Raw genomic sequence first — 27365 nt, 5'->3', positions numbered from 1 at the left:
TCGAAGATGGCTTGCACCTTGCACAAAGATGTTTTGGACGTTGCGAATATATGCTGGTGGTGTGGTGTCGGTGGGCCGTTCAATACGGTCTGTTACAGCAAAGCAGTGCTAGTGAAGTCCACTTGCTTTAATAACAAGATGATTTGATGTTGTGGCATTGTACAGTAGTCCGACCTTTTCCGCTGCGCCCATTGTTCACAACACAATCGGGCGCGGAATTGACAATAGACAACTGCAAAAATAACAGCACACCCAAACGATACTGATACAAAGCGAAGACAACATAGGCCTAGCATAGACACGTGATTAACACACGTGAATTCATAGAATGGCTCCGGGCGATGAGCGACATTAGCAAGACGTGGTTTCAACAAAACTCATTAACAGCTCGCTCCCACCTCCGAGCTGTGGAATGCGCGTAATCCCGGCAGGAAAGCTTCACGTAAAGATTTGTTGACGAAACCACAGCTACCCAAACGGATGTCCACCCCTAATCCAAATAAACCCGATGAGCTATGATAATATTATGATTAGACCAAGAAATCCTGGCACTTTGTCCACGGCTTTAAGCCTGGCGCTAAATCAACATCTATAGACGTTTGTTAAAAGTCTAACAGACTGCAACTGCGATGATGGCGGAAGAGCCGATGATGAGATTTGCGAGCTACTGTTGCAAGGGAATCTCATTCGGAGGATGTTATTGTCGGGCAAATATTTACATGGGGAGGAACCAAAAAGACAAACATAGGAAGAAAAGTGTAAACCGCTGAAACAACAAATGACATGAATGTGACGTCAGAATAAGCTATCACAGGAAGGGAAAGATGCATCTTTCTACAAATACAACGCCACGCATCATTGGGCCAGCAACGTGCCAAAAACGTGGCACAATGAGTATCCGAGTTTAGCTACGATTGGTAAGTTGAACCAATCACCAACCAAACCATCATCATCCAACTTGCTTTAATGTTGCAAACTTTATCGTCCACCCACTTTAATTACAGGAACAAATGCGTTCGGAATAGAGGAGGCAGCTGTGTTGCTTCCGACAGCACCATTCACGTGTTTGTAGTCCCAACCCAGACAGCAAAACCCGTCATTTGTATTGATTCAACGTCTAACAACGTTAAATTGTTAAAAACGTTGAATTAATGTTAAATAACGGATTTTGTTGTCCAGGAACGCCCAGGTAAGATTGGAAATGGAGAATTCATTAATTCATTAGATACGCATGTACTTTTGTTCACCCGCATTGGTTCATGTGCCCTCCATTCGTCCCGCCCATTGCAAAACATCACAAACAACACAATGACGAATTAGTTCTGGAATTGAAAAGGCGAGCAAGTAAAACGAACAACCATGAAGTCCTAATGGTCCCTTTGTAATCACAGGCAAGACCACTCATCAGAGTATGATAGTCACTCAAGTGCTTCAAACCACACAATAGATGCGCGAATTGACCAATTAAACAGCAAAGTGCTTCCTTAATTCCAATCCGCGCTCATTGCTTCCGCTTTGTAACGTGCTTTAACAACTATGACGTCACACAGGGAGTAACTTATGCTCCCTGGAGGGAAAATGTATAGAATTGGCACTGCTACTGGTCGCTAGGTTATGGGTTAATTACTGCATAGCGAAGTGTATCGTTCGGTGCAGAGTACCGTAACGCTGTGGGACGTAAGATTCAGGTAAAGCCAGTCTCTATGGTAGCCGTGATCAAGCATGATAAAGAGCCTAATAAAAGAGCCGCATTAAAGAAGGACTCACTGACTTCAACACCATTCGTCATAGCACATAACCAGGGAACTGTGTTCCGAAAACCAGTGCAATTCGCTATTATCACAGCGAACTCGCAGCATCAGGCTAAAACAGATCGTTAAAATCTACATCGTGATTAAGCATGATGTCCAATGTCCATCCTATGAAGGTTGTATTTGCCTAGTTGCCAAAAGCACCACAATTTTATCAAGCTTTCCCTCCGTGACCTCAGTAATCTTTCTTTCAATGAAACCATTGGTCGTGTTTGTCCACGTTCGCAACGCTGGGCCAACGAAATGCCGGAAAAGCGGCGGGAATACTGCTTCCTGGCAGGAAGCGCTACGTCAATGGTGAACAAATAATAGACATTCAACAACTCCAACGTCGCATCTGCGTGACAGCAACGTTGTAATTACCACTTTCAACAGGTTTACCAACAAAACAGAGCCATGGAACCTTGTTATTGCGACTTCGAAGGGCAATTTCTATGAGGCGAAGCTGGAAGTATTAAAAGATTAGATACATCCTCTAAAACAATTAGCGCATTCAACGTGGACAATGTAATCGCTGCCTAACAGCCACAACAGCTTCCGGTCAGTGACGTCATCAAGATTATTTCCCGCGCAAACAATTGAATCTTTCAACAAACGCGCAGCGGTGGCCTCTACGCCGAACTAAGAAAACATCTCGAAGTGTGATACAGGTCTCAGTCCCTTGAGTCCGCGAGCAATTAAAGTGTTGTTGGAAAAAAGATATTCTTGGCATGCAAATGCTGATTAGAAAGGTCAGATCAATTAGTCTACATCGAATCACGTGACACGCGTCTTCCTCTACTCATTTCCATCGCTTCCGCATCCATCTTCTGCCGCGAGACAGTCGCGTCTTGCAAGGCGTGTGGAAATAGTTGCGAGATTCAGCCGTCTTCATATAGCTTCAACAATAAGAAGACATTCAATTGATTTTGGTGGTGCAAAAATGGCTTATTGTTTCAAGCGATTTGCCAGCAGATAGTTTTGAATCCTTTTCTCTTGCAACTATATATACTATTGCAGTGGCTTTATTGTTTCTTTTCTTCAACGAAATTACATTGCAATGTCAAGAAAATGATAGTTTTACATAAACTAACGTTGAACCAACATCAACGAATAAGGCGATATGTGCCACGTCACAATACCAATGCGAGGAGCAGCTAATAACCAATGAAAAAGTGAAATTGGCAAATGTAGCGCGATACAAAGCAGAACATCCATCCATCATCACAACATGGCAAAGCTACAAGAGATGGTGCCAGAGCGTGTGCTATAGTCAGTTTAGCGTCTGTAGACGTTAAATTAATGTAAAAGACGTTTATTAATGTAAAAATGACGGATTTTGCTGTCAGGGAAGCTTATGTCCATCATGAGATTATCCGCAAATCATCAGCCGCTCACGCTTGTAACTTTATTATAACTTTTATTGAATTTATAAAGTTACCACCAATAAATTCCTCAGCGAGGAAGCACTGGAACATATCATTACAAAATAATGTACGTTGCGCACAATTATCCGTTGAAGTTGTTTGTTTTCAAAAACATCTTTGGTTGAAAACACAAAATAAAATTGTAACCTTCACTTCACCGTGCACCGATCATTATCGCGACACAAACAACATACCGATCCCCGCAGGACGATCGGATGGAGGGACACGTCGACAATGAGGATTTGTTGTGCGCATTTGTAATCCTTTACAAGGCGCTGTTTAGCCAACACGGATTAGCGCGGAAGCACCAGCTTATCATCACCACACGCGTATTAACAATGATAAGATCAACTCCACGGCGATCAACGGAGATTATTACGAAACAATGCAGGCACAAGTAATGCGGAAGATGATCAAGGTTGGCGGTAACTCGGCCTTGGCCTCGTAAACTTAATTTCGTAACTCTGCTGTGTCGGCGGGAACCACTGGCTGTTGAAATGCGCTTCTCACTTAATAACCTTGCTCGATAAATGAAGTTGTCAGTTTTCAAATTAAATCTCCACGTTTCTAATCGCGACGCTTCGTCTTTATTGTAGTGACGTCATAATCGTGCGCTGTGTTTCGCGCCATGGTTTCCTCAGGGATTCCCAACTGGTTCCACAATAAAGAAGAGGTTTCTGTCTTGTGTTGTCCACATGCAAGCGCAGGAATGATAAACGGCTCAATTAACCCTGATTGAAGGAACAATTTTATGCAATCGGTTAACCTAACGTTTGTACCTCATTGGTCCGTTATGTGCTTCTTCTTCGTCGTATGAGCTGTTCTTCTGGACTATATGTTTGGCAACTGTGCTGAGCAACTGAGATTCATTATGTATTGTCTATTCAGGTTGTTGGCAAAAAGGACACAAACATACGATTGGTTTCTTCCATGTCTTTATGTATGAAAAGTATGTATGAAAAGATGAAAGTTCAAAAGAAATTTTAACTCGGCAAAAAACATTTTTTCACTGGGTGGCTGTGCAAGACCCGATGACATCACGGTAATGGCAAAGAAACTGAAACAAGGCAAGTCTATCTTCACTTCCTATTTCAACAAACGGATAAAGTTTAAACAGAAATCAGGTAATGCGTTAAGAGATTTGCAGGAGCCTAACAATCAGTCAAGCATGACAAGCATCGGAATGTATAATTATCGGATGATTGTCACCAAACAAAGTGATAGTGAGCCGCACATTCCAGCACGATGAGTGCGATTGGCAGCACCCGCCACTTTCATGACCAACAATAACAACGGATGTCATGCTCCTATCAAGTAGTTCCATCAGGAAATATCTGGAACAAATATTCTAACCTCTCTAAATAAGTTTTAACGTCGAATCTCCACCAACATGGTCGATTGTCCAGTAATCATAAAGAGATATGTTTGCCTGTTTGGTCACTTAAGTATTCGGTCATGCGTCAAACCTGGCTGTTGTCACTTGTAACAATTATCATAATCTCTGGAACCAACGGTTCAGAAACGATTCGAAAGCTCCGAATCAATTTTTAGGGTTGGGCGTGACGGGAGATGAACGGCAGCGGCACACAAGCATTAAGACACGGCCAGTGATAGACAACGCAGCAGTGGTGGGGAGCGGATCATAGCAATCTGCAACTTTGGAAGTGAAAACCAAATTGTTGACGTGAGGAATACGAAGGCGCTGGGTTGTTGTTTCGACCTGACCGGATGAAAATAAAAGACTTGGAATAACAAACGTAGCCCACTCCACGTTTAAGTGACGCAACAATACGTTTCTCGAACAACCGAGACGGGTGACGACACGAGAAGCGATCGGAAATCTTAAGCGGGAAGCAGCAACCACAAGGGTTGTTGAGCTTTGTGCAAATATTTGCTCTGGGCGGCTGAGCCAACACAAGTTACAAGCGCAACGTGTTGCTGCACCACACGTTGGTGCGATGTCCACCGACGGTACCTCAGATTTTCACGTTCACAACAGGGACACAAGTTTGATGTGGTGCAAAGACGATAGAGGTTACGATATCACAAATACTAGATGTTATCACACCTTGTGATCAGTTGCAATCTAACGTGTCAGAATCTTTTCTCTTAGAAAATCATTCAACCACTAAAATATGCAAAAATGTTCCATCAAAACTCTTTTCCAACACAGTGGCTTTTTCAATGTATCTTCAGTAACCACATGTTTCGGTGGTTTAACGATCAGTGACGTACAACAAACAATATCTCAAAATCTCTAGTTTTCAAACAGTCCAGCCCATTTCTAATATGGCTCATGTCAAATGTAGCAAAACAATCGCTCCAACAAGTTAAACTTTAAAAGATTTATAACAAAAGGAACAGTTCATCGACAACACGAACTTCAACCGAACAGGTCCGAAACGATCAGAACACAAAGACGTTGTACCGATGTCCCTTCAACCACACTTCGCTACCACTCACTACCCATTCATATCTGAACAACAACATTAAGTCAATTCGACGGCAGCTCGTGGAATCGACATGATGATGTTGGGCAACGTCATAATGATTATGAAAGAACCCCGCACTTTGCAACGATAAGTCGCTACAAAGATGTGAGAATCCGTCATCAAGTCGAAGAGTGCCTACCTGCAACATCCAACTCGTAGGTGTGGTTGATTGATCCAAACTTGTTGGAGACCACGCATTTGTATATCCCCTTGTCGGAAAGCACAACCGACTCCAACTCGATGGTCTGGCTCTTGTGGCGGAACTATGTTTAATGGAAATATTGAAAGTTGTGCGAGGAAAAACAGGGACAAAATATTTTCGACAACAACAACTGGCTTGAGAGGACATTAAGAGGCGTGTCGGACATATGTCTGCAATGCAACCAAATAACTCACTGATACAAACAAGTGCAATCGTTTAATGTGGCCAAGGAGTCTGCTTATGGCGACAGCGATCCAGGGTTGAGAAAAACCCGGTTTTTTTGGGGTTTTATTTGAAAAAGATGCAAAAAAGTTAGATTCATGCTGATTTCACCTCAAATACTACTTTTTACCAATAAAGTGCCTCTCACTTACAGTACATGCTGGCATAACTCATTAAAGTAATGCACTAGGGCTGTTTAACTATGAGGCCTTCTTGCATAAATGAGTTTTAGTGTAGTACAAAGTGGCATTACTTGATTTTTGTGTACAGAAATATCCACTGTATTTTCAATTTATCTTTGGAAATTTCCTTCACAATCACATTCTCAAGTCCTAATTTGAAGTTTGTTTTAAGTGCCTTGTAGTACTTTGGTTCATTTTTTTAATTTTCTGATAAAAATTGGACAAATATGATGCTCTGGGTTTTTTTTTGGTTTTTTTTAAGTGTTTTTTTTTTTTAAAAAACCACCCGGGTTTTTTGGGTCGGGTAAAATATCGACAACCCTGCAGCGATCTATCGGTGATGTTGGACAACACATGGAGGTGAGAGGATTAATTTCATCAACATGACACAAAACAAGGATCACCTTGAAGCTTCCAATGCGTTGATGCTTCACGATTTCCTTCCCGTCTTTAAACCATTTCGTGATAAGAGGGTCTTCCCCACCGGCTAAGCACTTAAACTGAACAGTGTTGCCAGCAGGTTCTGCGTGCAGCTGCTTCTTCATCTTCTTTGCATTGGTCCAGTGGGGGGCTGGAATGAAGCGGGTATAAGTTTATTTTGTTATCAAGAATTTCAGCTAGCTATAACTAAGAAATTAGTTGAAACAGTTAAAGAGGAAGTTGTTCAGTTTAACCAGATCTGTTTGAATAAGTCATTGTAGATGCAGCAAGTGATAATAATTACTTACGACCGCTATTCCTTGGAATGCGTACAACATCCAATTACATAAAACAGAGATAGCACACACTAGTCGATGAGTAGCAGAACAACTGGCGCCTCAAGAAAGAAATTCTTACTTTCTGAATAATTATAACTCTTTCTCGCTAGCGGTTTAAAATTCATGTCAAATATGAAGAGTTCGCGGGAAGCCTGAGGCATGACAAGATTATGACATCAACAAAAGAACGCGACGAGACAAACGAACATATATTTTCATCGGATTTTAAGTAAATGAATGAAAGTTACCTCTGGGGTCTCTTGGAGCAAGTGCTTTGGGCTCTAAAAACAAAGAAAAGAAAATATGAACAGAAGCATGGAAAAATGAACATGCCATTTTGTAAAAGTAGTAAATCCGATGAACGGCCAATAACAAGCCTGGAAATATTTCAAAACCACACGAACAAAATGCGGTGGATTATATGCAAAGAGAACTTTCATTAAACTGGATTATTTTGAAAGTATCCCAACAATTTCGAACTACGCATAAACAGCAGCAAACGGTTGTTAGTTATGCTAGTCAATGCCGACATTACATCAATCAGTGCCGATAATAGCGAGCAGCAAACATTAAACAACTCAAACAGTTTAGTGTGGTGCTGGATTAAAAGCTTGGATGAGTCACAATCAAAGGCAATCAATATGTTTAAACCGCACTGGATCAAAGGAGCTAAGTTGCTTTGTGTTTAATGAACAGACCAGAAATATTGAATGACTTGTTGTCATCCACAAAACTAACGGTCTTCATAATTGTCAAATTTCCCTACTACTTTGAGTGCTAAATTTAACTGTATCCATCTGCACACAACAAGAAGCCAAAGCAACTGTTCTATTAATGAACAGTAGAACCCATCATTCCTGAACCTACTCCATTAAGTCGAATTCATAAAAATGATGGCAGAATTGGGCTTGGGCTGTACAATATACCTCATCCATAAATTAATGCAGGTATGCAGCCAAAAACCAACTGTGAGCTTCGCCATGTTGTACTAATTGTTACACTATCAGCAGCCATTTTGTAACGCTGGGTATGAGTAGACGATTCAAACAATATCTGAAATATTACCTGCCTTGTTTGCATCTGCATGAATAATGTATTTCACAATGAAATTAAGGCATAAAAGCTACAAAAACCTCAACTCATCTAGACCAACTACAAGCACCATTGAAAGTTAGTAAAAAATTTAAGTTGTTAGAGGTAAGGTTAGGAAAACAATTTTCTTATTCAACTATAATTGAACAAGAAAATATATCACCCACACGCTTCCACTACAGTAACATACACTAGATTTCTTGCATCAATCCTTTTGCATTAACTTTTTTAGGCTTCATTAATTATTAAACTAATTTAGGTATAAATGACATCATCTTATTAACATCAAACCGTAGTAATATCAAATGAAAAACGAAATGGGACAGAACCCAGGTTGAGTCTAAGTAACGTCAGATCAAAGACAACTTTAAAAATAAACAAATGTAACACAATCAAAAATGGCATTTTTAGTAAAAAGCAATAATGAATTAACTTCTTTTAAAATTGCTATTTGTGGGGCAGTAATTATAAATGTGAAGTGAAATACAAGGCTGAGTGACAAAACCAGAACTATGAGCACAAGAGAATGTGGTATCGGAATTATTGCAAATAAAAATATTAGCTCCACCAGAATATATTATACAAGCTTTGGTTTATGGTTCAAAAATGCAAACTCTCTATATACCAAAACTTTAATATAATATACATGGACAACATTGGAGCTCCGCTGAAACATTCCGCCAGTTTGCATTCAAATTTTAACCATGAAATTGTAGGAATATGATACAAACTGTTTCAGTGTGACAACTTTGAACGAATGTTTAGTTGTTTGCTATTGCAGCCATTAAGGTTAAATAAAGTTATGCAAGTGGTAAGTAAAACATTCCAATAGTCTAAGCACTTCCTAAAAATATAATTCGTGGTTGCATTTACTTTGATCAGATTGAATGCTTCCTGCATTCATCATGATTAGTTGTCCAGATTTATGACATTTCAATCCAACAACTACCACTGTATACCATGGACTATAGGAACAACCTTACATTCACCAACAAGAAATATTGAAATAAATTAGGTAACAAACTTTAAACTGCAGTGTAGTTAGAAACGTGTGCTATTGCAAAAACCAGTGTAAGAAAACATCATAACATTATTTCAATTAACATAATTCCTCGAAAACCTATCATGAGCACCTCAGTAAGCACCAAATTGAAACATTATGTAGAAATAAAGCCAGCAGTTAATCGTGAAAGGTTGCATTTATGACCTTTCCAAAAACATGACAATTTATGTTTAATTTCCATCACATGCTTCAAACCAATGTCAATTAGTTCTAAAATTCTATGGTTTAAACATTAAATAAAAATCAGCCATGAATGAGAAACCAGGGAATTTAAAATAGAAGCAGAAAGTTTTGTAGCATGCAAATATGTGCCTCAGCCGCAAAGTGCCACCATAAACTACCACCATTGTGCTGGGCACAATACCTGGAGAGTGCTGATCGACTATGACATGGAAATGCAAAGTGGCATCGCCAGCGATATTGATTGCTTCACATGTGTATTCCCCACCATCGCCAGATTGGAGGTCGCTAACTTGCAAAACTGTTTTGACCACTTTTGTTTTACGAGAGTTGTTCAATAATTGATTGTCTTTGTAAAATCTAACTATAGGTTTTGGTTTCCCACGAACTCCGCAACGAAACTGGAATTTTCCTCCAATTTTATCGCAGATCGGTGTTTTGGAGGCATTGATTGTTTCTTGTTTGAAAGTGGGACGCTGCAGCTCTAAGAGGGATAACAGACCAAATAGAAAATTCAAAACAAAACCAACTACAAGAGTATAATTGACTACAAAGTAATAAAACATTATTATAACCACAACTAAATTATATATATAACATAAAATCATGCTTTTCACAAGAATGAAAGTGATGTTCTACTTTTACAATCAAAAACAGTTATTCCAGTTCCATTCCACACAAAGCAACAATGTAGAAACTAGTTTGTAAAAACAGCAACATACCTTCTATGTGGTTTGTTGCAGCTGCAAGTGTTGATATCATTGTGCTTGAATCTGTATTATTGCTAGCTGAAGCCACAACGTAGAGCATTGTCAAACAGGACATCAAAAATACATTCAGCATGGTTATAAAGTATCAAGTTAATGTTTATGTTCACAATACAAGGTTTCATTCTAATGTAAATCAAAATGTCAAGTTGGAAGTTTATATGAAATATTACACAAGTATATTGAATTAATAGCTGCACTGTGTTATATTTTCAAATCCTGTGCTTACTTATTTGATAAACTTTGCTGCTTTAAGGAATTCGTTATTTTGTTTCTCATTTACAATACAGTGGCCTAGAATTTTAAATAACTAAATAAAGAATCATTTTTCTCTTGTGATCATTATTAAAAACTTTTTAAGATTTAATTGCAGCAACTGCAGCAACAGTAAAACCAAAAATTTTAAAACTGTTCGGCCATTTTAAAAGATCAAAATACAAAGTCAGCAATACCTGTATGAAAGTTAAAGTTAACCAAAAGAGAAAACAAGGCAAAACACCAAGACAATGACATGGCAACATCCAGGCATGGACCGAACTCAATTTAGCAACACTGGGCGAGCTAATTCAAAACCGTGACTCATGGGGCAGATACTCATGGAGGCAGATAACTCAAGTTGATGCGCAATCTGCTTCAGGCGGAGATGGCAATTGAATATGTTTTAAAGGCATAGTAAATGAAATTTTCAAATGGGAATTAAGCATTAAAATGTGTAAACTAAACATTCAAGAATACATTTCAAAAAAAAATTACCGAAAAAAATTTGTTTTCAATGGCACTGGCAAGGCCCAAAGTTCAATGTTTCATTTATTTTTTTTTTAAAATGACCAAAAAGTGCAAACACTGCTCGAAAATACGTTATAGACAGCAATAACAAAAGCCACGTTAACACTAACATGAGATCTGATGTTTTGAGCAAACTGTCTGTTGTTTTGATGTTGAAATCTGTTGTTTTGATGTACAATACATACAATATATACATACATACATAGCCTACAGTTAAATCGCCCGCAGTAACAACTATTGCGCGATCAACTGGTTGCTCGCCCATAGTGACGTAGATTGTACAGTTGCACGCTTCACTGCTCACGCCTATTGTCGTTTTGAAAGCTCTGACAAAAGCAGGCGCGGAATGCTGATCAGACCGCAATGGGGCAAAATTTTATTGAAAATTGTTTTATGGTAGCATGTTAAACACAAAGAAAGTGGAATATCACCAAGTCAGGTTTTTCCTTTACTATCCCTTTATAGTTCAAATATTTTGTTAGTGTTCAAAATTTTTTGAATTATTCTTTTTGTGAAGCTTACGGTAACTGTCCCAGCATCAAGTGTACTTTGTAGGCTAATTATTTGTTGTAAAGCATAGCGCATATCTTGTAGCCAAATGATATTTGTTGCCTTTTAGACATCACCCTGTTTTTAACACATCTGGATACAACCTTCGAAAAAACTTTCGAAAAGCTAACTGGAAGGGATTTACTTCAGATCTGGACTTCCACATCGCCAATTTACACACGTCATCAGATAAATACCCTGACTTCATAGAAGCTGTACGAAGAGCGTCAAGAAAAAACATTCCTAGAGGCTGTAGGACACGTTACATCCCTGGTCTGAATTCAGACTCAGCAGATCTCTATGAAGACTATAAAGAAAAGTTCCAATCAGAGCGAAAAGAGAAAAATGTGGCAAGATATGATCGAATCCACAGATCTGTCTCATAGCAGTCGGAAAGCCTGGAAAACAATTAAATTGCTGTCGGCCGACTACACTAAACCAGACCACCACTACACTGTATCTGCCAATCAAATTGCCCATCAACTCCTTCTAAATGGCAAAAGTAAAAATAACATAAAAAAGCAGTCTAAACCCCAGCTAATAAGACCTCAAAATGAACACAACCCTCGTCTAACATCTCCTTTCTCAATTGAAGAACTGAAGAAGGGCATTGAATTTCTGAAACAAGGTAACTCTGTTGGATTAGATGGAATTCGGACTGAACAAAATTCGGTTCAATCGCTCTCAGATGGCTGCTAAAGTTTTACAACAACTGCCTCAGCTCTTACCAAATTCCTAAGCTATGGAGAAAAGCCAAAATTATTGCATTGTTGAAACCAGGAAAAGACCCAACTGACCCTAAAAGCTTTCATCCTATATCTTTGCTGTGTCATTTGTTCAAGTTGTTTGAAAGGCTGATATTAAACCGATTGCAACCTTTCATAGAAGACCAACTCATTAATGAACAAGCAGGTTTCCGACCTGGTAAATCCTGCACAGGACAACTCTTGAATCTAACACAGCACATAGAGAATGGGTTTGAAGAGGGTTCCGTCACTGGAGCTGTCTTTGTAGATCTATCTGCAGCGTATGACACTGTCAACCATCGTCTCCTTATATCTAAGATCCTCAATATCCCCGAGAACTTTCGATTCACTAAGCTGATACAATCATTGCTTAGCAATCGCCGTTTCTATGTTTATTTTTGTGGCAAAAATAGCAGATAGAGACAGCAGAAAAATGGTCTATCACAAGGGAGTGTTTTAGCCCCCATCTTGTATAATACAACATTTATACAAACGACCAACCAATCCATCCTGGTACAAGAAGCTTCATATACGCTGACGATTTGTGTATAACAACACAACACAAACACCTGACTTCCGCGGAGAGAGTACTCAGCGATGCTCTGGATGGGCTGACAACATACTACACGGACAACCACCTGCGTGCCAACCCCAATAAAACCCAAGTCTGCGCATTCCACCTTAGATCCCGGGATGCATCACGCCAACTAAACATTTCCTGGAATGGAACCAAACTGGCACACTGTATCAATCCCACATACCTCGGTGTCAAATTAGATAGGTCCCTCACATACAAATCCCATATCGAAAAAGTAAGAGCTAAGGTGGCTTCTAGAAATAATATTTTGCAGAAACTCGGAAACTCTGATTGGGGTGCCCTCCCTGACACAATACGGTCAACTGCTTTAGCCTTATGCTATTCGGTTGCAGAATATGCTTGCCCAGTGTGGGAACGCTCAGCACATGCCAAGAAAATTGACCCCATATTGAACCAAAGCTGCCGTCTGATTACAGGTTGTCTCAAACCAAACAACATCACGTCGCTGCACATTCTGTCTGGAATTGCTCCCCCCAACATCAGAAGAAGCATGACCAGCAGAAAGGAAAGATCTTGTCAGGACATAGATTTGAGACACCCACTGTATGGCCAAACTTCAGCACACAGGCGTCTGAAGTCAAGAAAAAGTTTCCTTGCTTCAGTTGTCCCATTAGGTCATGACGATGTCGTCGCCAATGTGCGGGTTCAACTATGGCAGGAGAGACTGGCAGCCGGACCGACATTGGCCAATATGGAGCTCACACCCATGGAGAGCCTTCCTCCCGGAAAACGTGAACCGTGGAAGGATTGGCGATGCCTCAACCGCTTAAGAACTGGTATTGGCAGGTGTAAAACCTTGATGAGACACTGGGGTATTCCATGGGGAGCACAAGTTGCAAATGCGGACAGGAGCAAATGATGCAACATCTACTCGAATGCCCGGACCTAAAAGCAAGGTGCTCTGCACAGGATTTGGCCGAGTTCAACGATAGAGCAAGAGCCTGCGTGATGCTCTGGGCTACGGCCGTGTGACACACGATGAAGAAGAAGAACACATCTGGAACAACAGCTACTTTTGTGTATTTGGTTTCTACCATGATATTTTTGGCAATGTGTGCTTACTTACATTAAGTTGTAGTCTATTAGATTTAGAATTAGGTTATGTTCTTTACCTCATTAACTCATACCCTCCTGAACCCAAGTTTTTTGATCATTTCTTGGCCTTAGATAGATACAACTTGAAAGGAATGAATTTTTTTTCGAGAAAACATATTTTTTTCATAAAATATGGATGATTATACTTTTGTCAGTTTAAACTAAGAAAGGAGCACGAGAGTACAGGTAAAACAATGCAAGCCACTTTAATTGTTTTATGTTCAAATACAAACTTTTTTGCTTTTAAGCCAACAATTCAAAAAAGCAAACAAAGGTCACCATTAAAAAAAAGTATGGTAACGTTCTTCTTCTTCCTGTTTTACGTCTCATTTCCTAGAATCAGGGTAGGGCGGGGTCTGGCAAGGCACATCCTCAGTCTTCATTCATCACGATCTAGGGGGCTAGTGTTGGTCATCTGCCACCGCTTCCTTCATCATTTATGGTATCACTCCATGTCTTCCTGGGACGTCCAGGCAGATGTAGTTACAGATAACGTTACTTTAACATTTTACCAATAGTTTGTTTAGTTTAAATAATAGCCTATGCCTAGCTTACAAGCGAAAAAATTTCTTGTCCAGCTAAATAACTTTGTTGGTTGCAAATGAAAATTGACGATGCGTAATTTTGGATCTGCACCAGCTTTTAATTACACATAAATTACAAAAATGTTTGCAAATATGGTAATCAAAATCTATAGCCACTCTATGAAATGACAATGCAAAAATACAAGCGTGTTAATTAAAAAAGCGTGTTTTACCTTTACCTTCCTGTTTCTAGCGTCAGCTTAAACTTATGGTAGTAAAATAATTACAAAACTTTTGTAAGCATAATCTTTAATTTATTTTTTTCAAAGAGTAGTTTCAATACATTTTTCAGTTGTGTGTAAGAATTTTTCAATTTGATTGTGATTCATAGGTGTTTGATAATATACCGTACCGTAACAGTTGATTTTTAGATCAATGCAAAAAAAGACTTTTTTGAGTTTAGGCGCTGTAATTATCTTGATAGATGTTAATTCACAATTTAAAGAAATCAAACAACTAGCTGGACTCTTCATTATCAGATTAGCCCGAAAAATGGATTCTAATCAGCATCAGCATGTTTTTAACTCTTTTTTTTACGCTGTCAGTTTAAACTGATGCTAGGAGGATATGGGTTAAATACATAGATATACCAGTACCTGGTTTCAAATAAAATATTAAAACAAACTTGATGATGATTTTTTTCCGATCTAAAATTTTTGTAAATTGCACAAATCTCTGTTAACAGGAAAGAAAAACATATCCAACCAGTTTACAGTTTAAAAACAGACAGTAGTTTAGCATAACTTTGTGGCTATCTAACCTTTGTATCTGCTCACATACAATCTGCCCAACAATACCATTGACGTCACACTTTATTGACGCATGTAGAGCATTGAACAGGAAGAAGATCTCAATATTCCACCATTCATTGCAGTCAGTTTAGTAACATTTTGTCGCTCAAAAATTTTTGGCCTAGCAATATCAACATCAGTTCAGTTTGCTTTTATTTCTGACCATCACAATAGAAAACAATATATGCCAAACATAGCAGAGGTCTAGAAAAGGGTAGAAGCGACAAAACGCGGACGTTTAACGTGCATGATGCCAAAGCAGGACAATCAATTTAAAACATGGTAAGATTGCAACACGTCAAACATGTTTGTATGAACAGCAATTCGCTTCTCAGAAGTCTCTAATACTGAACGACTTGTGCAAGACTCAACTTTTGCTTACTAAAACTCACCTCAGCGCAGCAAATATTACTAAAGAAACAAAACAACACATTTCTTCTTCCCAATTGCTCTTGCTGTCTAGCTAGCAGCTAAAAGTTCAGCTGGAAAAAACTGTTTTCTTTTTGTGGACTTGCTTGTCCATGCGCACCTCTAGTGGAAATAATTTTGAAAATTTGAAGAGGACAACTCCCTGTGGTTTATCACTTGGTTTATTCGCTGTGGCTTATCACATTTATTTTTCATTCTTGAAGTGCAAAAATACGATGTTGCTTCAATGATGCAAAAACAAAATCAATCAAAACACCGAGAGAACCATATATTGTATGGTAAAACTAAAACCCAATATTGTTTGCTAGATTTGCTTGCATTACTGTATTTGTTTTGTTTGTTTATCTTTATCCTGCATTGCGGGAAAGCGGACTTGAGCGCTATGCATCGGTGTACGCCTTCCGACATACACCTGACCCACGCTGCAGCCGACAGCAATGTCTGTTTCCGGTTGTTTACTTTACTTATGACTTAAATTTGGTACTAACTTACCCATTACTCGAAATCGATCACTGGGTAGAGGCAATTATCGTAAAGTTTCTTGCCCAGAGAAACAACAGCAAGTGCGGGTGGCTGGAGTCGAACATGCAGGCTCTCGACTGCGAGCTCAACGCGCTAACCACTCGGCCACGGCTGCCGCTGTATATTATGTTATGTTATGTAATTAAGTAATTTGTTAAATCGTAGTTTATTGAAGTGGAGTAGGCCTACTTGTAGGTTACCTTTTTCTATAAGCTACCTCTGCTATGTTTTGCACATATTGTTTTCATTGTGATGGTCAGAAATAAAAATAAATTGAACTGAACTGCACAGATTGCGTAACGCTTTATCACTTGTGCCAACCACTACAGACGCCTAGCATTAAACCAGCTCAGTGACCGAGTGGTTTCGCCTTCGATTGTGGAGCTGGTAGATCGGAGATTGATTTCAGGTCCGGCTAAACCGAAGACTTTAAAAAGTACCGATTGTGTTCTTTCTTGTATAACGCAGTGAGAATAAGTCGGGTAATGATGTGATGACATCGTAACAGAGCATCGTAAACCTGATATAGCCTAGGCCTAATATTAAACATTGGCCCCATCGCTAAAAGACCTTAGTTGTTGCAGAATGTAGAGAGACAATAAATAAAACCGTAACGCTTAGCCTAAGATTCGTCTGACGTCATAGTTAGACAAGTAGCCTATAACGTCACACGCGCAATGAGAGTAAAAGAACAATTTTGTGGCAGACGTGTTGCAAAACAGACGAAAAGTTTTAACTGGGAAACGTTTATGAATATTTTATAAATGAATTTTCACGATTGGGCCAATATTTATGCTGATGCTACCGATTGTATTCCTTGTTGTGAAAACTCGTTCAATTCTCATAAAACAGTTGTGGAATCTACAATTCTACATGAAAATAGTATCCGAGCGATTAGATTTCTGCAACTAAAAAGAGTAACTTAATAACTTACGTATGCCGCTTTTACGATGGCGAAAGTTTTACCAATAAAACATACAAGTTTCCGAGCCTGACTGGCATTTATTTCCTTTTTCATGTTCGCCAGAAATGAAGAATTCTTCAAATAACTTTTCATCCGCAATAACATCGAAGAACCAAAACAAAGGTTGAGAAATAAGCGTCTATTTCATCACTGAAAATAATCAGTTAACAATTCCAAAAATAAGCGACTACAGCGACAGACAATAAAAATGCGGAAGAACTCCTGATGTTGGTCGCTCCACAGCAAAGTCCCAGCTTCTCGGCGTAATATCGCGCGACCTGAAAACCAACAAACTTAAGCAACAATTTTGTCATCTCATTGTTTTTCACAAAATTGTTTCTGTTAAACTCTTTAACTGCATCACTTTTTTCGATGCATTTTCCAGAATTTGGGTTGAGTAAGGAATAGATTTTAAGCGGCTGTATTTTGAGAACTTTAATCGCTGGAAAATGAATGAGAAGATGAACTTTGTTGTATTTTAAACGTTTTTTTTATAATAGATTTAGAAATTTTTTCAAGTAAATGCTTCAAATGACTAAAAATTTCTGAAACCTACAAAAAAAATTTTCACTTTTGTTTGTGTTTGAACATCGAAGAATCTTCAAACTGCGTTAAACTTCGCCGCTAGGTGTCAGGCAAGTCTCAGGCCACACAAACGCTGTGTGTTTATACGATATGAGAAGAAAGAACCAAATGAACTTCACTTTGCAAAAAAAAGGTTCTCTGTAAAGTGTAAATGATCAAAACTTGCTGAAAAAACATACATCAGACAGCACAGAGGAGGCCGGAAGGCCGAAACGGTGTGCACTGTCTGCAGTTACATACAAACCTAGTAATTTTTTTCAACTTTTAAAAAATACAAATCTTCCTCTTTTTCAACAAGTACGACCCGCGCATTTTATCGAACGAAGACCAGTGTTATGGTGATTAAAAACGGTGTGTTTTTTTCTTGGTTTGCATAAAGAGCCCATGGCAGTTAAAAGATAAGCGTTGTTTATCTAGATAATAATAATAATAACATTTATTTAGCATGATAGTAAGGTTTAGATCACTTTATAAATCATGCGATGTCGAAACTATGGTGGCACTAAGATTCGTTAAATAAGATTCGCATCTGATTGGACGATTCATCACCTCGTCATTGGGGTTTTCCCCTTGGAACCACAAGACAATACATGGATCGTCCGACTTCGTCACCACTTTGTAGTCTCCTGGATAGACATTGCAAAGATCAGCAGGAGTGGGAAAGACTTCAGAGAATAATTTGCATTCGGATCCTGTCGGACATTCGTTCACTCCTGAAAGAAATTATTTGATGAAAATATTTTAATTTTGTTTCGGTATTTCCAAGAACGTTTTGTTGGTTTCCAACATAACGCTTAATAAATCCATTTTTGGGTAAATTGGTGTTGGATTTAATAAGCAGGTTCATTGTGGGTACTCACCGGAAGTCCAGTCCCATCCTGTGGCCCAATTACTTTTGCAAGTGTAATCGTTCTGGCAGTCCTCCCACCAGGAGTCGCACGTGGACTGACACAGAGGCACATCTCGATACCTCTCGCTTCGATACGAGTTGCCTTCCTGAAGATAAAGTTAAAACACGAAACTTTTCAATGAATCAAAAGCGGATTATAGTAAAACACCTTTGTCACTTTAATCCATCACAGTACTATCAGGAACAGATTAAAAGATAACTTGAATTTGCAAGGACAAACAAGGTTTCATGGCTATTCTACAGCGAAGTTTCTACGCTATGGGGTTTCCAACAGCTGGTTCTTTTCCAAACAGAAACATCCGTCATTTTTACATTGATTCAACATCTGCAGACGTCGAATCAATGTAAAAATGACAGATTTTGCTATCTGGTTACCGTAATTGCTTTGTGACGTTAACAGTGAATCTACTCACCTGGACAATCCATGGACCGACATTGGGGGAGCATTCGTAGAAGCAGTTGTTCTCTTGGAAGCGTTCCCTGCATTTGCTGGACATCTTCTGGCCGCAATGGTCGTAGTTGAAGTTGTAGAGGCCGTCCGCCCCATCTTGGTGCGACTGGTAGGCCGTGGCGTTCGTACAGCATGCTCTGTCTTTCCAAGGGGAACACTGGAGAGGAAAATAAACAATCAACATTTAACCTTCCTCAAGTGAACTTCTGTTGCTTCTCTTGTCATCAATCGCTGCGCACAGATAAGCAAAGAAGCTGTTTAGCTTAATGGCGGCCAAGCCTCCCAAATCATCACCTAAGTTTCTTCATAAACAAACCGCTTTTTCTAATGAATATTCTTCCAGTGAATCGACCAAATTTATTTTTTAATGAAAGAATTAATAACCAATGATTTCTACTAAACACAGAGAGAGAGGAAACAGCAAAAATACCACAAAAGGTTATCAAGTCATCTGTCTCTTTCAATAAGCAAAAAAATGCCAACAGCATCTAAAGACAAAGTAAACTGTTTCAACAATCGAAACGAAAGCAGCGCAAACCGCGCGCTATCTGCAATCATGCATCACAATCGAACCTCAGTGAACATCATGGCGGGCAATGACACTGATGAGTAACGGTGAAGATGTTCCAAACAATTTAGAATTCGTATGATAAATACACATATATAATTATAAGTCCAACTCGTGACGAGCCGGACCTGACGTAATGACAGTGGTTCAATGGTAGACAAGGCCGGTCATATCAATTGTGGTAGTAATCCAATGACGTGAGGAGAGGCTAACGTGATAACTTGTTAGGTTTTTCGTTGTTATTTGGGAATGACAATTCCTTTTGGTTCTGTTTGTTTTTCTAAAACCTAGTTCCATTATACTGAATGGAAATTCTTTCCAGACACCTCAACACCACACAACTTTACCTCTCGTCATACTGGTTTGTCGAGTACCAAGCCGTGCCAGGGACGTCGCGGCCCGGCGAGAAATTGTTAACCGCTGATGGAACAATGACAAATAGCGTTAACGATCTTCGTTCATAAGCCTACAAATTGTTTTTCAATATTTTTTAATACATCGCCAGTTGTTTCTGCAAAAACTCAATGTCTGCACTTCATTGAAACATTCTTAGCTTTCTTTATGTTGTGCTGATTCCCCACCCACGCAGGGAGGGATCCAGCAAGTAGCCTTAAGGGCAAGCGATTTTAACAAAACACAATGGTGTGTAAGTCTACAGTTACATTAACCCGACCTTGCAAATACACGATGGATAAAGTTAGTTTCCAGTGTTTTACGATCGCCCCATTCGCCCTCCCTTGGATCCGCCACATGTGAAGTCATTTAGGATTTTACCTTCTGATAGAGCTCCCCTTCTGGACCCGGGGAGGATTTGTGGTGCGTTCCATCGATACACGTGTTTAACACCTCTTCTCCACTTTCATATTCATACGCTCGTTTCATCGCGCTATCCAGACTTGCAGCTTCTTTGTAGGTTTGTGTTGCCGTGGAAATAGCAACAGAACAATAAATAGCAAAAGTCAGAAGCATAGACTTCATTGTGACTAAACAAGAGCTGCATGTGATCGATAACGTTTTTTCTACTGTATGTGTAAAAAATGAGCGATACCTGAATGCTTTCCCCTCACTTAAGTTGCTTTTTTTTTATCATGAATTCTGCATTTTGTCAATTTCTTGCACTGATTTTTGGGCAGAAAGAGTTGGGAAAATGCCACAACAAATGATATAAATTATTTTATTGTGATAACTTCTGGTGCTCCTCATGCTTCTCTTCTAGCATAACATTACTTTTTAAACTACAGAGGACTTGATCAAGCCTACTTTGCCAGAGCCATGAGGAAGATAAAGAAGTATAACTGTCCTGCTGATAAAGGCTTTCAGAACAATTGGAAGTTACGATGATTCTTTGAACAAACTTCAAAGTGACACATTTCGTACAAAACGTCACAACTACGCTTCGGATGGAAGAAGCGGTGATACTTTCCTGAAGATAGAACTGAATGCACTTCCATTCGCAACTAACTTTGATCACTGCTTCACGTGAATATGTCCGGGTGATCTGTTTGACTGCCGGCTTCTGTGACGTTTCAATGGACGACGTGTCGATCTTTGACCTGCAAGTTACGTAATCGATGTTGCATCATTCTCGCTGATTCGATAATAATTGATTAATTTATTTTCATTCGTTTTCATCGCCACTTGAGTTGTTTGATCGTTGATGGAGTTTTTTGAAAGCGGAAATGAAAGTCGATTCTAAGTGGCCGATTCAGCATCTCGGTACTTTGTTCCTAAACCATCGTAAGTTAGCCCAACCACCAGGCCCGGATTTAGAGGGGGCAGGTGCCCCGGGCTCCGCTTTTGAAGCCCCCCCCCCCCCCCCCAGGTGGAAAAATGTGATTTTGTGTTATTATTTTTTTCTTTTAGCATTTGAAGTTTCTGCAAAGTTTTTTTTTGCACGGGGCCCCCCATCAGCTAGATCCGGCCCTGCCAACCACCAGTCTCACGCTAAACTTTTTCTCGAGGCATTCAATTTGAATTCATTCTTAACATTGTCATTTTCACGTTAGTCTAAAACTTAAAGGCGGCAACAGTAAAAAGTGTTTGTGATTATTTCAAACACAATCGAGAATAAAAGCAATTAAACCCCATTCTATCACCCAGCACCAAACCTCACCCCACCAGAATATCTTCGCCAAATTTAAAGACTAATATTGATATCTCTCAATCATTCACCAAATGAAGTGACTTCTTATTCCTAAAAGTTTGGTGCTGAGAAACATACTCCACTCCAGAGTGTGCAAACGTCGGTTGTGGCTCATTCACCGTTCTTCTTCGATCCCTAAAGGGAACAGAAGCCTGTCTCTATCAGACCACAGGTTAGACGCTTTGTAACCTATTAGCCGTAAACATCAAGAAAGCGATACACTAAGAACCATCCTTGAGTTGGCAATGTTTGTGTTAAACACATAATGTTTGCAGACCATATTTGTTGTTTTTCTCCTTTGTTACGTGGACTCCAAGATCTTCTAAACTGTTGTGACGGTTATCATGACATTGTTTGTAATTGAAAACATCTTTTGGTTTGTTATTTTTTTCTCAACATTTTAAACTTTCTTGAGACCTACAGCCAGGGAGTGGGATGAAATTGAAGACACATTTTGTGGTATAAGTCAGTCTTCCATCATTTCATATCAATTCCATCATTAAATTTGCACCGCCACATCAAGACATATCAAATTTGTAAAATACATTGAGTAAAAGTTTTCGTTTGATTTCGTTTTTTAAACAAAAATGTGTTGATTTCTTTCGCATTGAACAAGCGTGGCTGTTGGCGGACGATTGTTCAAGGAAGTGCAGTCGACAATATTCACACTTTGTGGGTATGACAATGGCATACTTTCACATAAGTTTAGACGTTTAAATCCACTACATTGAAGAACTTCGCTCTTGAATGATTCTATTTGTGTGAACACGTGAACAATTAATCAAAGAGTGAAAAACAATGACATTATGTTGCGGCATGCAAAGCGCATTGAAAACTAAAACGCAAACTGTGATAATAAAAACAAATTAATTAGTCAAGTTTATTTCAGTATAGCTTCACATACCAGTGCGGTACATGGTAGAAAATCAATACATCTAACACATAACTTTTATCCATATGAAAGCTTCGCCGTGAAGTCACCGAAATTAAGCGTAAGGTTTTCTTTTCCTACCTTGCTTTACGTGATGAGTTAACGCATCAAGAGTGTTCCCCTCAAGACCATCAACACTTTTGATAACCCACCAAGGTCGATCAACGTAGCAACTGACTTTTATGTCTTGTTTTTTATTTTATATTTTACTCATAAATTGTTAAAAAAATTCACTTGACTTTTTTCTCTTTTCGCTTACGTTTTTTTAAATTAAAAATATCTAATTAAGGTGTTGCGACCGTGCCATATTTTAAACTGATTGTTCTGTTATGGTATCATGCACGTCATAACGTCCCCGTTTTGACGATTCTACCTTTTTGTAGACCTCTACTATGTTTGGCATCCGGGACTTTGACGTAGTAAAGTTCCGATTTGGCATATAGCCTACCGGTATTGCTTTTCGTTGTGAAGGTCAGAAATAAAAACAAACTGAACTGAACATCTGCCTAACAGTCCGTTGTAACTTTGTTTTCTGTGTTGGGTGCAAACTTTTGCTTGCACCCAACTCTGGAGGTAATACCACCGACCCATGGAAAATGAAGTTCACAAAAAAGGGAATATTTTAATGTGGTCCGAATAATTTGTAGCCGCACTAGTCCAGAATAAAGTCAGTGACTCATGTGGCCTTGCTTCTGATTCAACGCTCTTGTAGCGCCTGCGTTTTTCTTATGTTTCCTTGTGTCTTATTGCCGTTGTGAAACCTGTGTTTGTTAGAAATTTGAAACGCTGGCTGGAATTTGTGCCGTTTATTGGGGATTTGAAACCCTAACAGTAATTTAAGCAAGGGCGGGAACGATGTTTTGACATCGACAGGGGGCTTATTGGATTATCGCATCACATATACTTTTGGGAGGTCGCCCCCCAGACCCCCTTTCGCATTACTGAAAGCTTCGGTTTCTTATACAGCGTCTTAGGCGGCAGGTTTCACGCCGAAGGCGAAAAATTTTTGCCTTTCAGCACGATTTAAAATCAAAAAATTATATCAACGAATCTAAAATCGCGAGCAAAAGCTTTTTAACATTTGCCACATTTTTTGAGGTTTTTAGACAATTTTGACTGGAAGAGGAAACGTACGCAAAAATTCCCCTCTGTATTCTTCCTTGGCTCAAGTCTTCCAAATTTTGCCCTTCAGACGCTAAATGGTTAGATTTAAAAGATCAAAAGCGTTAAGGTCCAAGCTTTCTATAACTTAATTTACAATTGCATGAATACAACACGATAACCTGTGCCATAACATCCGCAGTGACAGAAAAGGTTTCAGCATCCAGGCCAGTGCCGGATTAACTATAGTAGCAGATGTAGCAGCTGCTACGGGCCCCGCGCTTCACAAGGCCCCGCGTTTGTTGAGCAAAACATTTTTTTGCAAAAAAACTTTCGAACATAATTGGTAAGTAATTTTTGGCTTGCGAACTGGAATAGCATGGGAGAATACCATAGTTTTAGGATTAAATTACTTAGTCCCAACGTCTTATCCCTCCTAATTATTGTAAACTTTAAAAACCGGTAATTTCCTCTTGAGGCAACTGCCTGATCCAGTGCCACGAGCCCACGATACTAGTTGTTTGAATGATTATTCGACTGCACTGTACACCAGTGAGAAGAGTATCAACCTTTCCGATTGCCTTGGACAGAATTATTACAACGCGTCCAACATGAGCGGGAAATATAACGGAATAAGCCTACAGGCACTTGTCAAAAAAAAAAAAAAATTGGTGGTGTTGCAGAATATGTTCCATGCTATGCTCATTCGTTGAATTTAGTTGGTGTACGTGCTGCACAATCGTGTCCAGAAACAGTTCAGTTCTTCGACTTCGTTGAAAATATCTATCCTAGGCTATTCTTTGCTGCTTCAACACACCGTTGGTCCGTTCTGGAGTGTTCAGGTGGTGGAGTGCTACAGAAGCTCTCTGAAACAGGATGGTCCGGAAGAACTGATGCCATTTAAGGTAATTAAAGAACGTTTTCTTTTCAAAAAGGAGGCACCGGGGAAACTTGCAAATGACCAAGAGCAAAAGGCAGAATGTCAACAGCAGGCAAATGGACTCCTTGAGAAAATGGAGTTGCTCGAAATTGGAACCTTAGTGGTTTTTTGAAATTGCTTACCCGATCGCTTCCAAGCAAGTCAAGCCTCTCTTCAAACAAAGCGGCAAAATTTCAACATTGCTTCAGCGTTGTGTGCCTCTTTGGCAGGATCCCTACAGACTTTCAGAGAACAATTCGCTAAGTTTGAGTCAGAGGCGTAGAAGCTGACTTAAGTGGCGGATTACCGACCAACAAGCACAAGAAGAATTGTCCAAAATCGAACTCACGATGAGAATGTACAGTAGGCAGTGGCCGCTCAATTTCAAATGCAATGGATATCAGCTAAAGGCAGATTCCCGGTGGAAGTTTTCCTTGCAGTATTGGACAACCTGCAATCTGCGCTGGAGCAACGTCTCAAGGCATACACCAATTCGTAAAGCACATTGCTATTGATTGCTCCTCTCCAGAACTCAACTATTTCACTTCGATTAAAGAAAACAATATTGACACAACGTTTCCTGACATTGACAATTTGTTAACGCATTTATCTATGTATGATGGTAACTAACTGTACTGGAGAGAGATCATTTTCAAAATTGAAGTTGATGAAAAACTAGCCTATCTGCGAAACACGATGGGGCAAGAGCGGCTGCACTATAATAAAAAAATATCAAATCTGTAAAATAGATTAAATCAATCTGCCACAGGCCCCGCACTTGGTTAATCTGGCACTGATCTAGGCCCTAGGGCAAGGATGGCGAACCACTGACCCGCGGTCACGAAGTGACCCATCACAGATTTTCAGTGACCCACTTGTCTTTTTTTAAATAATGAAATTTAAACGAATATTTCAGCAAAGAATAAATGTTTCACTAAATATTTGTTATAAGGCCCCGGCCTATTTTAATCTAGTACCGTACCGAATTGCCATATAGCAATCTGACACAACTAAAGCCGTAGTAGTGCGTTATCAGTATCACGGCAAGTTACTGGGTGCTTATGACGTAATAAAGCTATGGTACTCGTGATTGTTAGCAAATCATGTTACATTTTTGTACCCTTTAAAAGCAAACTGCACTCAACAAGTATGTTTTACTGACGAAAGAGGCCAAAAATGTAATGTCAGAAAGGTTTACCCAGTTCCGAAAGCTATATAGGCTACTACATTGCAGTTCATTCTTTTCCCGCATGCAATTCAATTTGAAAATCTTAAATTATCAAACTTCGAATGGTTTCGTCTTTACAACTTGGAAATGGAAATGATAGACTTTCAAGAAAGTGCAGTTTGGAAAACAAAATTTGTAGACTTAAATCATCTCCTACAAAAAAATTGAAATGAAAACGGATATGGATGGTTGTGACTTTCCTGCTGTTGAAAACCATGCTGAAAATATAATTCTTACAGAGTGGAACTCCCTGCCAAATTCGTTTGAAACTATGAAAAGATTTGCGGTAGCTCTGTTAACGTTGTTTGGTTCTTCATATTCGTGCGAATCTTTATTTTCGCACATGAATTTTATACAATCAAGCACACGGAATCGTCTCAGCTCAGATATGAGTGCTGCATGTGTGAAGCTAAAAACTACGGATTACCAACTGTTCCAGACAATTGTTCAACAAATCAAACGTCATATATAAAAACCGATATGGTCTATTGAATCTTATCGTATCACGTCATGGAATTTTTCCTAAAAAATGATGCAATCTTGGCTCCTTGTTCCTAGACTGATAAAATATTGCATCAGCCTCTTTGAACACCTGTTTGAATGACTTCATAATTGTCTTTCATTATTGCGTCACAGAAACTGCTGACGTGCTTTTGAAATATTGCAAATCATTCTGGTCATTCGTAAAATTGTTTGTTGGAAGTCGGTCGCATATTTAACTGTTTGCTTGGTACTTGCTAGCTGGAGAAATTTTCCGTCTTTTATCCAATTAGTTTGGATTGTAGTGACAAGTTGTTTTAATGGCGTACGGAGTTGCGTCAGAATTTCGATAGCCGCGGGCTAACTTTACAGAAATACACTTTTTGAATAGACGTTTCAAGGGAGCGTTTCTTTCGGTCATTACATACAAACGAACGGATCCGAGAATCTTACGTTACAATTTTCCCACGAAGAGATTATGGTTTACCGCTGTGACCACCGACCAAGGATAATAAGACTTGCAAAGTTTTGCATTAATATGTAGTTTCGCATTAACATGTAATTAAATATATGACCCACTTTTGCTTTTCCAAGGATTAAGGTCTCTTTTGTGACCCATGCACTATGTCACAATCAAGGTGCAATGCCTCGCGATGGCTTGCTTTTTATCTTCAACGAGCGTGTTGTTTTGGTTGTAGAATTCTGGTGCGATGTGTTATTATCGGTTATGACCTGAAGTAACCTCTGATGACGAAATCTGAACAACCAACTATAAATAGTGGTGTGCACGGCCAACTAGAACACGGCCAA

At 39.3% G+C, this 27365-nt stretch overlaps 2 protein-coding genes across 7 annotated transcripts in view; both read right to left on the bottom strand.

The window, feature by feature from the left end:
- LOC145778069 (fibroblast growth factor receptor-like) overlaps positions 1-10296 on the bottom strand; it is a 33760-nt gene extending 23464 nt beyond the window's left edge. For 5 of the 6 annotated variants that reach the window (XM_082589476.1, XM_082589474.1, XM_082589475.1 and 2 more), the window contains exons 1-5: positions 10131-10296; positions 9593-9892; positions 7322-7354; positions 6720-6886; positions 5849-5972 (exon numbers count right to left, since the gene is read on the bottom strand). In XM_082589476.1, the coding sequence (XP_082445602.1) occupies positions 5849-5972; positions 6720-6886; positions 7322-7354; positions 9593-9892; positions 10131-10251 (745 nt within the window). In that variant the 5' untranslated portion in view covers positions 10252-10296. The remainder of the gene's footprint in view (positions 1-5848; positions 5973-6719; positions 6887-7321; positions 7355-9592; positions 9893-10130) is intronic. The other variant, XM_082589479.1, reaches the window with a different exon arrangement.
- A 6971-nt stretch (positions 10297-17267) lies between these two features.
- LOC145778078 (folate receptor beta-like) lies at positions 17268-20741 on the bottom strand. Its single transcript, XM_082589490.1, has 5 exons — positions 20528-20741; positions 19148-19342; positions 18685-18820; positions 18374-18537; positions 17268-17517 (listed from the first exon to the last, which is right to left on the bottom strand). The coding sequence occupies exons 1-5, from the start codon at positions 20729-20731 to the stop codon at positions 17404-17406; spliced, it is 813 nt and encodes a 270-aa protein (XP_082445616.1). The 5' UTR covers positions 20732-20741; the 3' UTR covers positions 17268-17403.
- Between the last annotated feature and the right edge of the window lie 6624 nt (positions 20742-27365).

The sequence above is a fragment of the Aplidium turbinatum genome, chromosome 10, assembly GCF_918807975.1.
Source record: "Aplidium turbinatum chromosome 10, kaAplTurb1.1, whole genome shotgun sequence".
NCBI lineage: Eukaryota > Metazoa > Chordata > Ascidiacea > Aplousobranchia > Polyclinidae > Aplidium > Aplidium turbinatum.
This window is presented reverse-complemented; position numbering and strand designations above follow the sequence as displayed.

What these genes read in the sequence shown, in the direction of transcription:
- LOC145778078 (XM_082589490.1), bottom strand. Translation starts at nt 20,731, where the DNA reads ATGAAGTCTATGCTTCTGACTTTTGCTATTTATTGTTCTGTTGCTATT. An exon ending in AAGGGGAGCTCTATCAGAAG is followed by an intron (nt 19,343 to 20,527) that starts GTAAAATCCTAA and finishes TTTCCTCTCCAG; the next exon opens with TGTTCCCCTTGGAAAGACAG. An exon ending in AGGATGGGACTGGACTTCCG is followed by an intron (nt 18,538 to 18,684) that starts GTGAGTACCCAC and finishes AATTTCTTTCAG; the next exon opens with GAGTGAACGAATGTCCGACA.